This window comes from Odocoileus virginianus, chromosome 26 (assembly GCF_023699985.2).
Source record: "Odocoileus virginianus isolate 20LAN1187 ecotype Illinois chromosome 26, Ovbor_1.2, whole genome shotgun sequence".
Taxonomy (NCBI): Eukaryota; Metazoa; Chordata; class Mammalia; order Artiodactyla; family Cervidae; genus Odocoileus; species Odocoileus virginianus.
The window spans coordinates 24,604,133-24,621,666 of NC_069699.1; the positions used below are offsets into that span (position 1 = coordinate 24,604,133).

The 17,534-nt window shown below is 37.6% G+C and overlaps 1 protein-coding gene across 1 annotated transcript in view; it reads left to right on the top strand.

Annotated features, from left to right (window-relative positions):
• The window catches only part of CNTN3 (contactin 3), a 382,508-nt gene that overhangs the window by 250,291 nt on the left and 114,683 nt on the right, over nucleotides 1-17,534 (top strand). Inside the window, exons 6-9 of the mRNA XM_070455661.1 lie at nucleotides 10,143-10,346; nucleotides 11,814-11,916; nucleotides 12,434-12,618; nucleotides 16,319-16,455. Coding sequence (XP_070311762.1) covers nucleotides 10,143-10,346; nucleotides 11,814-11,916; nucleotides 12,434-12,618; nucleotides 16,319-16,455 — 629 coding nt within the window. The remainder of the gene's footprint in view (nucleotides 1-10,142; nucleotides 10,347-11,813; nucleotides 11,917-12,433; nucleotides 12,619-16,318; nucleotides 16,456-17,534) is intronic.

Genomic DNA, 17,534 nt, shown 5'->3' on the forward strand with positions numbered 1-17,534 from the left:
TACAGCCTGAAAGCACCAGCTTTAGATTCATTAAAGGGCGGCCTTCCCATAGATAGCTTGTACTAAAGACAATTTCCATTTTGCAAAGGCAATGTAAATTTTGCATATCATTTTAATAAGCAAGGCAGGTCAATCAAGTTATAATTGGCTCCAATTAGCACTCCCATGAGCTGTAGGACTCTTTACCTTCTCTTGGACTGCACTTAAAAAGAAAATGTTATTTACTGTCACTGAAGTCATTAAAATTATTCAGTGTAAGTGATGAAGCAAGTGCAAACCTGGGCAAAAGGATATGGCATATATTTAAGATCTGTGCACCAAATGCACAGGATATCAAGTGTGTTTGTGTGTGTGTGTGTGTGTGCGCGTGTGCGTGTGCGTGCGCGCATGCTAAGTTGCTTCAGTTGTGTCTGACTCTTTGTGACCCCATGGACTACCCACCAGGCTTCTCTGTCCATGGTGGTCTCCAGGCAAGAATACTGGAGTGGGTTGCCATGCCCTCCTCCAGGGAATCTTCCCGACCTAGGGATTGAATCTGGTCTCTTATGTCTCCTGCATTGGAGGCAGGGGTTCTTTACTGCTAGCACCACCTGGGAAGCCCATATCAAGTGTGGCCTTTTTAACATTTTCAGGGTATCTAAACTGTTTGAAAAGGTGCATTTTTATAATAAAGATGAGGAAGTCAAGAAGAAGTGCATTATATTCCCCAAAGTCTCTTTTTTCTTAACTTCTAACTACTATTTTGTGGCTCTCTTCCTGAGTGTCATTGTAATACCAGCAAGTCTCATACAAGCTGGGGGATGAGTAACTGCTGATTGGGTCTGTGGCATGAAAAGTCTTGTCGTGTCCTCATAAAGCATCATGATGACTCCATCCTGTCCTTGTTAGAGCTCACCTTCCGTAATGAAAGTCTGAACCACTTTCTGTAGCAATATCCTATTTCTTTAGCACCCTTGCAAAGGAACTATGTCAGTAAATGCCTTGCCAGTGTTTTTCCAAATCCATCTCTAAATCTGTCTCCTCTTTTACCCCAGATCATTTCTGGGCAACAAGTATTGAATGTCATTGCAGTTGACTCCCACTTGTATTTCCTCCTCTTGAGATTACCTGGTAGCAAGGAGACAGTCTCACCAAAATAACTTGGAACTAAGGATGAAAGAGAGGAGGTTCATTGGAAAAATAAATAAATATATGTTCTTGAGAAAAAGGAAGAATGCATATATAGAAGCGGGCTTCCCTGGTGGCTCAGATAGCAAAGAATCTGCCTACAATGCAGGAGACCTGAGTTCATTCCCTGGGTCAGGAAGAACCTCTGGAGAAGGGAATGACCACCCACTCCAGTCTTGTTGCCTGGTGAATTCCATGGACAGAGGAGCCTGAAGGACTGAAGTCCATGGGGTTGCAAAGAGCCAGCCGCAACTGAGCGCCTACGCACACACATGTATGTAGAAACAAAAATTAAAAAACAGCCTCCAGAGAGGGCAGTGCACATTTCTGCCTCAACAAACATGGAGGAAAGAGTGTCACTTTGGCACCAAATCAATTTTAGCAGCCTTGATACCCAGAAGGCATTTGTTAGGCCATGAGCTTCCCTAGCAGAAACAATAAAAATGAAGACAAGGATGGCAGTGCCTAGTCAAGTCAGAATGTGATGGAAGATGCAGGTACCCACTGGAAATACTCCCTGTTCCTAAAAGAAAATAGTAGAATCAAAAGTCATGGTCACAGAACTACATTATTCCTTGGAAACTATTACACAGTGGAATGGCTGGCATGTGCTTCCTCATGGTACTGACTAAAGCAAGAGAGGGAACTAGAAATGTGAAGTCCAGGGGCTGACGGGCTAGCATGAGCTCTGTGATTTCTTTTATTTCCCCCACTAAAGAAGAACAACGTGACAGCCCTCTAAAGCGGAGAGCAGCAAAAATAAATAAGACAACTAAGAGGTCGTCAAACTCATAAATTTGGTCCAGAGATAATATTAACCTAAAACAAGAGTCAACAAACTTTAAAAAAAAGAAAAAAAGATCAGATAAATCTGTGAAGCTTCATGAGCCATATAGTCTTTGGGTCAGCTACTCTCTCTGCTCTTAGAGCCTGAAAGTGGCCCTAGACAATAGCGATTGAGTAGGTGTGAGTATGTTCCAAAAGATGTAGTTTACAAAGCAGGCAGCAGTCTGGGCTTGACCTCCTAGCTGTTCCTTGCTGACCTGTGGCCACCTGATACGAAAGGAGGAAAGAAATGTCACCTCTAGTGTTTTCCCTCCCTGATCATTGTTTTAATCCTAGGACCTTCACAAACCAAACCTGCAAGTACTGTAAATCAGAATGGGTTGGAAACCTGTATAAGTAATACTGTCACTAAAAGTTATTACAAAACAACTTTTGAAAGACAAGACACTGAAATGTTAGAAGTGGCCATAGATGTCTTCTGCTTCAAGGTGCAGGCTTTTCAATCCTAATCCTTGATCCTTCTTTGAAACTCAAATTTTGAATTGTCTACCATTGCTTTAGATTTCTGTATATATTATTTGTTCTAGATCCTCTGTTATTGTGGTATCATGTGTAAACTAGAAAAATTTCCTTCTCAACTGTATGAATCAGTGTTAAAAATCTTGAGTGACATCAAGCAAGCTCTCAGACCTTTTAAAATATGTCTTATTTTAAAGTAGGTCACACTTTCCACTTGGCGACACAGAAAATTGCCTAAGTTACTTGCACAGATTTGCTCAACTACAATTTTGTTTGACAGAATTTCTTCTAGAAAATGCCTATACAAAGAATTGGATATCCCTCATAATAGAATTTTATAATGGAACCTGAAATAAACCCTTAAATGTCAGTAATATGTGTATTAATGTAGCTCCAGGTAAACACTGAGGTGACATATTTCATGTTAAGTTGACTGGCCTTACACTTAAGTGACTCAGGAAGGCATGTGATTGGAGAAATGATGTCATTCATCAGCTATTACTTTTTAGAAAGCTGAGGTTCAGTACTGCATTTTGTTAATTTATGGCTTTGATTGGTAAAACCTCTTTGTTCTCTAATAAGAAATATTTCTCATTCCCAATATTCATGTAACATTGTTAATAGAAAGCCCAGCGGCCAAGAAGTTTTGGTATAATGTGCTTGTGATTTACACAAGAGGTTGGGAAAGGTTTCATAAAGCCTGGCTTGTTTGAGTATATAAAATTATCATTTTTATTATAGCTTTGTATTTATCATCATGCATAAAATGATGTTGAAAAGTCTCCAAAGAATGCTGATTTGATATACATTTTACTTTGCAGTATACAATTAACATTTATTGCAAATGCAGATTTTTGTGATGAATAAAACTCTGATAGTATTATGCCAGGTATTTTTTTTTCTTTTTTCAGAACACAGTGAATCACATAATTTTCTAACATTTTTAATCAGAGTGGCACCATATATATTTTAACATAGACATGCAGGCAATAAATGAAATAGTGCAGATCTTCTTTCTCTTCACTCTAAGACATAAAAGTTATATTTCATTCCATTTCAATGAGAAAATCTGTAAAGAAAGGTAGGTTGGTGCTAGAAAATTCTGTGTACCACTCATGACAGTATATATCATAACTATAGGTTTGATTTCTTTCCGTAAATCTTTGAGTGTCTGAATCTTTATACAGAACACTCACTGACTAATTCATTTGCCATGTGGTTTCATTGTAGCTTAATATCTCTTTTGGAATTACCCCTCCCTACTTGCACTGATCTTATAAACAGATTGTGTAACAGCTAATTCTTCCTTAGTCATCAGCAGGGTAGGCTTTCTCCACTTTTTGTCCCTGGTTGTTTGCTTTTCTTTGAAAATTGTATCTGTAGCATTTAGTGTGCCTAACACATAGTGAAGACTTCATTGGAACTGTCATCATCATTTGTGTTAGTTTCCTGTTACAAATTACCACAAATTTCATAGCTCAAAACACCACAGATTTATTATCCCACAGTGCTGCAGGTCAGAAACCTGTGGAGGAGGAAAAATAGTTTTTCTTCCACCCGTCTCTTGGCTTAGACACCCCCCACCCATAAGAGACAAATGAACAGAAGAAAAGCAAGCAGAATTTGAATATAAAACATACATATTATATATACACACTCTATATATGATAGCCCAGGTGGTACTAGTGGTAAAGAATCTGCATGCCAATACAGGAGATGCAGGAGACATAGGTTAGATCCCTGGGTTGGGAAGATGCCCTGGAGAAGGAAATGGCAACCCACTCAGGTCCCTTTCTTCATTTTTCAAACCAAAAATTTAGCATCTTGAAGTAATCTTTCTCTGACTACAACTTCTGCCTATGACATCACACATCCTTTTGATGACTCTGACCCTCCTGCTTCACTAATATAAGGACCCTTGTGGTGACAGTGGGCCCACCCAGATAATCTGGAATAATCGTCCCATCAAAACACCCTCAATGTATTAACATCTTCAAAGTCCCTCCTGCCCTACCAGGTAGCATAATCAGAATTTAGGGATTAGGATGTAGACATGTTCTAGAGTAAAAGTATGTAAACTCAAAGAATGTAAACTATTCTGTCTACCATTGTTAAGTGCAGGCTCTCTTTTAAACTTTTGTTTGCTAGGTTTCTGCCCCTGTGTTAGACATTTGCTTCTAAGTTATCTTCCTAGAGTCTCAAAATCTTTTTTCAGGACAACCTTTTTCCCATTTCCACAGTGGTATTTCTTTCTAATTTTCCTATTTCCTCTGCTTATTCCAGCTCAAAACCTTAGAGTTAATATTTTGTGTTGTTAGATTTATTTTTATCCCTCTTGATTTTCTGAGCATGCTTTTGGAGGAAGCAGTGGAGGAAAACCACCATATTATTCTAGTTACATCATATTCCAAGCTGGTTTATTGTACAGTGGTTTAAGGATACCAAAATCAGATTGATTTTGTTCTTTGAAGCCAAAGATGGAGACACTCTATACAGTCAGTAAAAACAAGATCTGGAGCTGCTGGTGGCTCAGATCGTAAGCTGCTTCTTACAAAATTCAGGCTTAAATTGAAGAAAGTAGGGAAAACCACTAGGCCATTCACGTATGACCTAAATCAAATCCCTTATGATTTTATGGTGGAGATGAAGAATAGAATCAATGGATTAGATCTGGGAGACAGAGTTCCTGAAGAACTATGAACAAAGGTTTGTAACATTGTACAGGAGACGGTGACCAAAACCATCCCAACGAAAAAGAACTGCAAGAAGCCAAAGTGGTTGTCTGAGGAGGTTTTACAAATAGATGAGGAAAGGAGAGGAGTACAAAGCAAGTGAGAAAGGGAATGATATATGCAGCTGAATGCAGAGTTCCAGAGGACAGCAAGGAGAGACAAGCAGGCCTTCTTCAATGAACAATGCAAAGAAATAGAGGAAACAGTAGAATGGGAAAGTCTGTAGAAATTTCATCAGGAACACTGGAAATATCAAGGAAACATTTCATGCAAAGGTGGGCACAATAAAAGACAAATTGCAAGGACCTAGCAGAAGCAGAAGAGATTAAGAAAACTAGGCAAGAATACACAGAAGAACTATACAAGAAAGGTATTAATGACGCAGATAATCAAGATGGTTTGGTCGCTCACCTTGAGCCAGACATCCTGGAGTATGAAGTCAAGTGGGCCTTAGGAAACATTTCTACAAACATAGCTAGTTGAGGTGATGTAATTCCAGCTGAGCTACTTAAAATCCTAAAAGATGATGCTGTGAAAGTGCTGCACTCAATATGCCAGCAAATCTGGAAAACTCAGCAGTGGCCACAGGACTGGAAAAAGTCAGTTTTCATTCCAATCCCAAAGAAAGCAATGCCAGAGTGTTCAGACTACCATACAATTGCACTCATTCCACATGCTGGCAAGGTTATACTCAAAAGCCTTCAAGCTAGTCTTCCGCAGAGTGTGAACCAAGAAATTCCAGTGTACAAGCTGTGTTTCAAAGAGGCAGATGAAGCAACATCCATTGGATCATCAAAAAAGCAAGAGGATTCCAGAAAAGCGTCTACTTTTGCTTCATTGAATATGCTAAAGCCTTTGACTGTGTGGATCACAACAAATTGTAGAAAATTCTTAATGAGGTGGGAGTACCAGACCACATTACCTGTCTCCTTAGAAACCTGCATGCAGGTCAAGAAGGAACAGTTAGAACCGGACATGGAACAACAGACTGGTTCCAAATTGGGAAAGGAGTACATCGCGGCTGTGTGTTGTCATCCTGCCTATTTAAACGCACAGAGTACATCATGTGAAATGCCAGGCTAGATGAACCGATAGCTGGAATCAAGATTTCTGGGAGAAATATCAACAACCACAAATATGCAGATGATACCATTCTAATGGCAGAAAGTGAAAAGGAACTAATGAGCCTCTTGATGAAAGTGAAAAGGCTGGCTTAAAACTCATCATTCAGAAACCTAAGATCATGACATCTGGTCCCATCACTTCATGGCAACTAGAAGGATAAAAGTGGAAGCAGTGACAGGTTTCATTTTCTTGTGCTCCAAAATCATTGCAGACAGTGACTGCAGCCATGAAATTAAAAGACACTTGCTCCTTGGAAGGAAAGCTGTGACAAAGTTAGACAGTGTATTAAAAGCCTGAGTTATCAGTTTGCCAACAAAGGCCCGTACAATCAAAGCTATGGTTTTTCTAGTAATCATGTACATGTGTGACAGTTGGACCTTAAAGAAGGCTGAGAGCAAGAGAATCAATGCTTTCAAACTGTGGTGCTGGAGAAGACTCTAGAGAGTCCCTTCTACAGCAGGGAGATCAAACCAGTCAATTCTAAAGGAAATCAACCCTGACTATTCATTAGAATGACTGTTGCTAAAGCTGAAACTCCAGTACTTTGGCCACCTGATGTGAAGAGCTGACTCATTGGAACAGACCCTGATTCTGGGAAAGATTGAAGGCAAATGGAAAAGGGGGCAGCATGGAATGAGATGGTTAGATAACATCAGTGGACGTGAATTTGAGCAAACTCAGGGAGACCGTGGAGGACAGAGGAGCCTGGCATTATGCCGTCCATGGGGTTGCAAAGAATTGGACACAGCCTAGTGACTGAACAACAAGAAATCAGTAACTAAGCCCAGAAAGATCGCATAAATGATGAAATTTTTTCTTCTTTGAGGGGGCATGAGTTAGGTATCAAGATAGGTTTACACTGATTCTGGGATACTGACTTGTCTGGACTTCTCTCGAGGACAGGTACTAAGAATAAAAGTGAAAAAGTGAAAGAGAAAGTCACTCAGTTGTGTCAGACTCTTTGCAACCCCATGGACTATACACTCCTTGGAATTCTCCAGGCCAGAATACTGGAGTGGGTACCCTTTCCCTTCTCCAGGGGATCTTCCCAACCCAGGGGTCGAACCCAGTCTCCCACATTGCAGGTGGATTTTTTCCCAGCTGAGCCACTAAGAATAAACCAAGGATCAATTTGTATATTTGAAGAGCTTGGGGGATGAGGAGCAGGACTCTGTTGATGGAAGTTGTGGAGAGGGACAGTTGCCTGAAAGAAAGTGAGTGAAAGGAAATGTTTCCTCCAGGTCTAATGGGAGGGGCAATTTTTAAATACCCTTCAAGGAAGGAGGATGGTGTGTTGCTCAATTTCAGTAGCACCATGTGAGTTCAGGTTTCCTAAGAAACAGACTACAAGACGGGATCAGAGAATCAGGTATTAAAACACACACACATAAACAAGCAAACAAAACAGAAAAAGTGCCTGTGAAGGATGAGGAGGAAGGGAGCAGCAACGGGTCCAGGGAGATTCAGACTGAGATTCAGCTCTGAAAGCTTTGAGCAGAGATAGGGGAGGAAAACTTGGGCAGGCAGAATGCCGGAGCCCAGTTCTGGAAACACTGTGGCCATCCTGGTGGGGAGTCCTCAAGCCTTAGTTGCCCTTGTGACGAATCCTGCAGAAATAGCGGCATTACCACCCTAGGGGAACTTCGTTAGCGGGAAGCAGCCTGTTCTGTTAGGGAGCAGTAGAAGTTTTACTCTCCCTGGATTAAAGAGAGAGGTACAATCATATTAATTTCATGAATAAAACATTTGAAAAAGCAGAATAAGATTGCTCTGCTTTGCTTTCTTTGAAACAAAGAAAGCCTGCATTGTCATTCTGTCATGTCCTGACTCTTTGAGCCCCCATGGTCTGTAGCCCGCCAGGCTCCTCTCTTCATGGGATTCTCCAGGCAAGAATACTGGAGTGGGTTGCCATTCCCTTCCTCAGGGGATCTTCCCAACCCAGGGACTGAACCCAGATCTCCTGCATTGCAGTGGATTCTTTACCCACTGAGCCATTAGGGAAACCAACATTCTTTAGCTCTGTAGTTTATTTAGTACTAGTGCAAAAGAAAGCACCATCAGGATAGACAAGAGACCGACTGAGGAGTGGATGTTGGAGATACATTTTGTTTTCATACAATTTAACAGACAAATCACATGACTGAGTAGAATTTCATGAAACACTCTGCTGATATGATAGCCTGATGTAAATCTCAGTTCAGGATTACAAATCAATGCTTCTGAACATCTGCACAGTATGACATTGACTTGCTAAGCTTTAGAATCATCCAGCATTCCCAGCTGCTTTGAAGGTAGAAGAGAGACAGTCATTTTTCATTTTCACCAGGTGCTGGCTCTTCACCCTGTTCCCCTTTTACATGCTGTTTTCCCTCGCTCAGGAGCACTTTTATCCCTTCATGTCAGAATGTTCTCCCTGTTTTCGAAGACCTGTTCTTCACTTATAAGAATGTCATCTCTCCTTCCTCTGACACCCATAGTAACTCCCGCCCACTGACATTGTGTCACTGTTATTTGTGTAATGACTAATTGCCTCTCTCTGACAAGTGAAAAGACCCTACACCATTGGATTATGCCTTAAATGCATTTTTTTGAGTTTGTTATTCATTAAAATTGATTTTTATTGCATCTGGTTTTTAAAGATCCTTTTGGAAAAGTATTACAGTATGAACCAGTGCTATAAGGTTAGTGAAATTGTAAAGGAAAATACAGCCACAGAAAGAAAGAATTAAATAAGCCAACTACAATAACTATACTTACATAATGACTTGCTTCTGAAAAATATGAGCATCTAGAATAAAGCAGCATAATATTTAGCTCTCATTATCACAGAGGAAGGAGAACAAGAACAAGAACTCTCCCTCTTCCTTTAGGGAGAGTTAGTTTACCTTGTACCCAAAGTTCAGGAAAACTCTAATGTTGGACTGGATTTAGACGTTAGTAACATAATTTTATCTTAATTAACTCAATAAATATTTATTGAGGACAGAAGTTTTCAGATGTTTCCATTTGCTAATTTTAGACGAGGAAGGCAAGCAGGATAAAGATTGACATCTCTTTTTGTTTACCAAGTGGTGGGAGGACAGATAAGTAAATAGATTTTTATATAAAAGTGGCAAGTAATTTAAGTAATATCAGCATAGAGTTGCTCTGTATAGAAGCACTTACTCAGAGAATGAGAGATAAGGGGGACTTCTCTGAGTAGGTGATTCATGAGTGGAACCAATCTTTGAAAAATAGTTATAAGTTATTTCGACAGAATGAGCTTTGGTGTTGAAAGGGGAGCAGAAGGATAGCACAGCCTCTGAGAGCAACATATATAAAGTAAAAATCCACAAACAAGAGACAGTAGCTGGCCTCTCAGTTTCTAAGGAAATAAGTAGGGGCTTAATCATGCATAGTCTCATTTTCAAGTTAAGCAGTTTTTCATTATTCCAAAGACTACCGAGTAATTGCCGAAAGTGTTATAGCAGGAGGTGGCATGATGAGATTGATAATTTTGAGAGATCATAGACCATGTAGTGTGGAGACACAAATTAAAAGGGAGCAAGACAAGCCAGAGAAACGTGTTAGGAGGTATCTAGAGTAGTGATAATGATGACAGTGATAATATTGCTCCCACAAGCATGCTGATCCACAGTGATCTCCCTCGAATGCAGGATGAACACAGCATCATGTCACATAATAGTTTCTCTCCATGACCTGCAAGAAAACACTAAGTGTTGCTTTGCAGTAAAGGTGATTTCAGATATATTTAATATATTGTAGAAAATTTACCTTCATGATGGAATTTCTTTTCTCTAAAAATTTTACTAGAACTGTCATATGCTTGGATCTTCAATGAATATCCATCATTTGTCGAAGAAGATAGTCGGAGATTTGTCTCTCAAGAGACAGGCCACCTCTACATAGCCAAAGTGGAACCATCTGACGTGGGCAATTATACGTGTGTGGTGACTAGTACAGTGACAAATGCCAGAGTGCTGGGTTCCCCAACTCCTTTGGTGCTTCGTTCTGACGGTAGGAAATATTTCAAAGGGCAATTCTAAGTGGAAATGTTGTTGTGAATACAAGACAAAACAAATTAGAAGTGAAAAGTATATCCTGCAGAATTATTTTGGTTTTTCTCTTTTCAGAACAAATAATATTTATGAGTACAGTGGCTAAAATGATTCCATCAACCATAAGTCCCTGTAATGTAATTCTTACTCAGAACTGGCTTCCTAATTTGCAGGGACCAGTACTGAGTGAAAATGAAGAATTGCTTGTTAAACATTGTTCAGGAATTTCAAGATGGTGGCACCATGCCTTTAAACCAAATATGAACCCTTCAAGCCTGGGTGTCACCTTGTATTCTCATGACGTCACCCGTCTTGAGTTTTGCCAACCTGAGATTATTAAAAGTTCTAGATATTTTGTTATAGGTTAAAAAACATCTATAAATAAAATTAAAGGAAAAAAGTGTACATTAGATCCCTAGAACTTACTCATCTTATAATTAAAAGTTTGTACACTCTGACCAACATCACCTCATTTCCCCTACCCCTACCAGCATAGTGATTATAGTAATGCTGTGTTGCATACTTGAAATTGGCTTAGAGAGTAAATCTTAAGTGTTTTCACTAGAGAAAAAAAAGTTATTTAAAAAAATTGAAACTAGCAACTATGTTAGGTGTTAAATATGTTAACTTGACTGGTGTAATTATTTCACAATGTATACATGTATGAACTCATCACATTGTACACCCTAAAAAAATTATGCAGTTTTTATTTGTCAGTCATACCTCACTAAAACTGGAGGGGAAAAAAGGAAAATATATGTTTCTTTAGCCACTCAGTGACTTTTTCAGGGGAGCCCATGAACTGCAAAGCAGATTTATAAGCCTGGGTAACTGTCCCACTTACACAAAACAATATCTGATACAGCACAATGCCATGAACACAAAGTATCTAAGTACTTCTTTCCACTTAGGTATAATTGAATTTGACCTTTCTTGTTTATTACATTACCATTTCTTGTCTTCAGGGAGCTATTTAATAAGTTTAAGGTTGGTGTCTATGCTACCAGGGTACCATTAAGTAAATTTCCTCTCATAATTTTTGCTCTTTAGGATATTTTAAGAAGTCATAATATATTGTATATTTAAGTTTGACTAGAAATTTCCAAATTGAATACAGAATAAAAAAGTCTCCCATTTTATATAATGTAAAAAAAGTCTAGTTGTTTTCTTGAAACTCCTCTGTAAGCTATAACTTATGAATCATGGAATCCAAAGTTTCCACATGTTTAATGATATTGCATATTTAGCCCAAGGTAACACTGCTTCTAAAAGTACCTACAAGATGGCAAGTCAGTAATTTAAATCATTAGGAAGAATTACTTCAAAATAGAGCAAAAAAATTTTATTTAAGAAAAATGGGAGAATTCCGAAGGAAACATTGAAACCATTAACTTACTGTTATTATTAACATATTGTGCATTTACAGGTGTGATGGGTGAATATGAGCCGAAAATAGAAGTTCAGTTTCCTGAAACTCTTCCAGCAGCTAAAGGTTCCACTGTGAAATTGGAATGTTTTGCCCTTGGAAAGTAAGTTTTATAACATTTACACCGATATGTGGAAACATTTGGTTGCTGTGAGAGATCAAGATAGCTTTTGACAGACTCTCCTTTTCCTTATTTTCTAAAAATTTCTTTCATTTAGAAGTAAAGGAAAAATAAAATAGAGGGTAAATTCACATATATAATTTAGTTTGAAATTTTAAAGGCAATTTGCAGTATATGACTATGCCTGCCTAATTTCATAAACTAGATTAGTGTTATTTTTCTTTTGCTTGTTCATTTGTTGTATTATAATACTGTGGGTGTGCATTTTCTCTAAATTATGAATTAACTCAAGAAAGTACAGTTTATTTTATTAAAATATCAAGTTAAAGAGATAAATCTTTGCATTTGCAGGTTTATGTAATTGACAGCTGACTGTTTCTGCATTTGAAAAATCTGTGCCATTTTTATTCTATCCTAACAAAAGTTTTATTTTGTCAAGCCTAAAAGGCTTCCAGGCATCTGCTTAAAATAGCGAATAACTTGATAAATTTCTTCATAGTCCTGTACCTCAGATTAATTGGAGAAGAAGTGATGGACTGCCTTTTTCCAGTAAAATTAAATTAAGGAAGTTCAGTGGTGTGCTTGAAATTCCCAACTTCCAACAGGAAGATTCAGGTTCCTATGAATGCATTGCTGAGAATTCACGAGGGAAAAATGTCGCCAGGGGACGTCTCACTTACTATGGTAAGCCTTCACTTTTGGCATATTGGATTTTTACCTTTTGCTCTCTCTATAAATTATTGGTATTGGGATTGGAGGCTGGGTAGGAGATTTTAGCAGAATCCCAGTGTCCAGCTTGTTCTGTTCTATACTTCATTAAATGAGGATAGATATTTAACATAAAAGGAATTAAAAAGAAAGAAAATTTTGCAATGAAGTTGGAGATATATATATTCTTGCTGCATTTTAAAGTGATTCATATGATAATGAAATACTTTTTTTGGGGGGGTGGTTAAGAATAACAATTTACTTAACGGAATCAAGGAGAGATCTTTCTGTCTGCTTATTACCTCTAGAAAATGGGATTTTATATCTTTCTCTGTGATCTTTACTAAGCAGAAAGAAACTGTCTGCTGGGGAAACTTGCAATTACTGCATTAGTCCAACCACATAAACTCAGGCTTGCTTGACCTCTTCAGTGTTATTCTATGCTTTCCAGTAATAAAAATGAACCATGTTTGCTGCCTTTAATATGTAGTCACATTTATTTTATGTACTGTTAAATTTGGGTAAGAAAGGTTAGTATTACCTTTGTTATAGAGTCTATTTTTAGGAAAATTCAGTTCAGTTCAGTCGCTCAGTCGTGTCCAACTCTTTGCAGCCCCATGGACTGCAGCATGCCAGCCCTCCCTGTCCATCACCAACTCCCAGGTTAACTCAAATTCATGCCCATTGAGTGGGTGATGCCATCCAACCATCTCATCCTCTGTCGTCCCCTTCTCCTGCCTTCAATCTTTCCCAGCATCAGGGTCTTAGGATAATTAGATTATCTTTTTTCTCCAAACTTGTTTTCAAATCACTTTTATTAAAAAATAATGTTAAGTATTTTTATGAAAGTATGATTTAGAAAGTAGAAATAAATCATTTTATAAAATGTACTATAAAATATGTGAAGATGTAAACTCAGTGAATGTATTTTTGCAGTTGAACCATTAAAAACATTGTAAAACGAATGAGAATTGATCACTTGTGAATGGCAAATGACAATATATTCTATTTTTTTAAAAAACTGAAAATTGAAATAATTTGCAGTGCAAATTTGTATAGTGTACATATATGTTGCAGAGAGGAAAAGTGTTGCAAAGACAAGTATAAAGACAAGTAAACCCTCTTCAAAAGAATGTGGAGTTTGCAAGTGCATTACGTCTGATTAGCCTGACATTTGTTTTGTTGTGAGTTTATAGGATCTTCCAGGAACAAAATGGAGGTGTGGATTGATAGCATGAGCCATTCTGTCTTGTAATTCTTCCTTCTTCTTATGAGATTTGGTTAGAATATACAGCCCCAAGTTGCAGTTTCCCAGATGCCGTGTTCCACATACTAGTGGTAAGATAAGGATATGTGTTGGGGACACCTAAACCATGTGGTTATATGACTCTAAGTCGACCACAAATAAGTCCAAGCTTATTTTCTCCTTTCTAAACAGCTAGTACCTGACCCAGGGTAAGAAGTGACCATGACAGGAAAATACAAGATATTCCAACTGTCTTGATGTTTCACTAGGAATGTTTTTAGCTCTATGGAACGGCGGCCCTGCACCAGTAATAAACCCTTGTTTGCTTGTTTGGCAAGACGTTCAAAGCTAAGTTGACATTTAAGTGCCTTATAATCAGGCCCTGGCTCAGTTTCTCTGTGACGTTTCTTTCTGCCTTTCCCTTTTCCCTTCTCTGCTTGTTGTTTTCCCTGATAGTCATAGAATCGCTGCCAGCAGTGACCCGCCCATTAGTTCTTGTCCATGCTTCCTTTCTCTAAAGCATCTTGCAGTTCACTTCTCAGATCTCATTAGCTGCGTGTTCATTCCTAAACCAATCACTAACACGGTGAATTGGCTTAAACAACTTACGAACCTTTTTTGGAACACAGAATATGGTCAGGTTTCCCTGGATTTTTTAGAAGAGAAGATAGTTCAATAAAAAATTAGGGCATCTTAGGAATAAAGAAGAGAGAAAATGGATACACAATAGACAACAAGCATCATCCACTATACTTAGTAAATGAGGCAGATGGTTACTTTAGTCCATTTTTATATGTACCTAAGAAATAGAGGGAACTCCCTGGCGGTCCAGTGGTTAGGACTCTGCACTCTCATTGCAGGGGTCACAGGTTTGATCCCTCATCAGAAAACTAAGATACCATATGCAGTACAGTGCAGCCAAAAAATAAAATGAAAAAAAATTCTCAATTAAAGAAAAGAAATCAGAAATCAACTAGAGAGTTTCATGAAAGTTACTTTAAGATTCTGTCTGAAGTCTAGTATATTCAATAAATGCCTTGCAGTTCTCTGATTATCTGCTCTGATATTTAATGTAAAAAATGGTCCAGTAGAATATTTGAATCTCATATGATGGAATAAGGGGATAAATCACATTATGTGGCAATTGCAATCTTAGAATTCGCTTAGTCCAGCAAATTATCTTTCCATTTGGAGAACAGTAGTATGAGAAGCCAGTGGAAATTTTTACTAGAAACTTGAGCCTCAGTCAAGGGATCATATGTGAGTCTATTGTAGTCTCATCCCACCTAGGCTGATTAATTCCTGAAAGAAGACAGTGTGTTTCAATATAGAGTAGAGAGGAGTGATTTGGGACTGAATTATACTTTAGATTGTGCAAGCTGTTTATATTTTATAAAAAGACAAAATAAGGTAAAACTTTGATGGGTACATTTTCTCTAAAAGCTAAATAGCTATAGTTTCAGTTTCACTTATAAAAAAGGCAATTTTATGAGATATAAACAGAAGGACAAATCTTCCCATGGTTGAAATTAAATAGAAATAGATAAAATCTTTCTTCATATGGAGGATGCAAATGTGAACCCCGAAGTACACATCACATGTATAATGCAATGTGAAACTGGGAAGACATCTCACCTCCTAGTCTCAGATCTAAAACACAGACTGAGATTTGGCTGAATATACTTTGAATGTTGAGTGACTTTCATTGTGAGTGGTATGTTGCTTTCATCTGTAAAAGGATTTCCCAAGTGTCTTCTAAAATGTAAGTAAAAATGATAAATCCACTTGATGCAACTTATTTGCATACATAATTTAAGGTTGCATGAGTTACTTCTTTTTCATAAAAAATCATTTGATTCAAATTGAACGAACTTATCCATCTTTCCCTGCTTTCATTTTAATTTGCACAGAGGTTCATAAGATGTTCACTGGTTTGTATTTAATTAAGAGTTATTTCTAACTTGAAGGAAATATTTTTTTTTCTTCTGCTGTACAAGTTTCTCTTCTATTGGTACTGATTTTTAGTGCATAATTATGACTGGTATCTGCTGTTATTCACATATTAAGTTGTCATCAGTTGTGATCTCATAATTCAAAAATGTACTTGGACAAGAAAATCTATATATTTTGTGTACCTGCATTTTTCTGCTGGTATCTGAAGAATGTAATACAGTGCCCAGAATTTTGAAAACAGAGAAAGCATAATGAATTTGACTTAGGAAAGGGCAGGTTGTAACATCCATTCTCAAATCTAGAAATGTTTCACATACCCACTTAGTAAATACCTAGTGAATTAAATACAATTTTAGCCACTTACATTACATTAGCTTACATTAATCTATTATTGCCCAAAGTCATATCCACATATGTTTTTGTGGATAAAGTATTTGTTTTTTATTGTGGAGTGGTTTGAATTTTTTTTCATTACAGCAAAGCCTCATTGGGTTCAACTCATAAAAGATGTAGAATTAGCAGTGGAGGACAGTCTTTACTGGGAATGTCGGGCCAGTGGTAAGCCCAAACCCTCCTACCGATGGTTGAAAAATGGAGAAGCCCTTGTGCTTGAGGTAAGGTCATGTGCCTGGTTAATATGCCTTTTTCCCACTCTGTATAAATGCCTTTTCTGGTACCAACTGCCAGAGTACACTGGTGAGTTTGCACACATTCATCTGAAGAGTTTTTATCACACTCATCTAAGAAGTGGTGCAAGGGAGAAAAGGATACAATCAAGTACCCAGTCTTCCAAGAAGGAAATATTTTCAGTATTGAATTTCATTGGAGAAAGATTATTTTTTGAATTTAGTTCATGATATAAAGTCAACCTATGAACAATGCAAGTGTTAGCTCTTCTATAATTTATAGTCAGTTCTCTGTGTCCCTGATCCATGGATGCAACCAACCAGGGACTGTGAAGTCCTGTAGTATTTACAATTTTCAGTGAAAAAGTATGCAAATAAGTGGACCCCCATAGTTCAAACTTTGTTGTTCAAGGGTCCACTGCACTATTTTTTTTTTTTCATTTTGAAATTAGAGAAGGCTTTATTTTAATCATATGTAGAATGTAATTTCCATTTTTCCTGTTTGATAACATGGGTGGCCTCTGGAGAATAAATGTATCAATTATATCATTACCTTGTTACATGAGTATTTTCTCAATCACTTCTCAAGCCATATAATTTTTGCTCTTTTTAAAAATTGTTGTACTAATTCACTTATATTCCTTCAGATTTTTCCACATAACCATTCATAATACCTACAAACCTTAAATAGATATGTGTTTCCCAGCACCCTTTTTAATACACAGAATTTATTATGTCTTCAATTTGCATGATTTTAAAAACTGGTGAAAACCTTTCCAGTTCATGGGATGGAAAGCCTGGTACATTGCTTAAAGTCTGCAACTTCATCCATAGGGAAAAATGAAATAGTTGCAAAATTTCCATTTATGCTTTGTTATTTATTTTATTGATATACTTTTTGACTGCAGTATGTTTATTAGTATTTTTAATGTCTAGCTGTTATGTTAAGTCACTCTCACCATTTCAGATGAGGGAATCATTTAAATTTCAGGTCAGATTGCCTAATACCATGAGGGAAATTAAGGACACTTTTGCATGATTAAAATAATATTCAGTGGTTATCATTT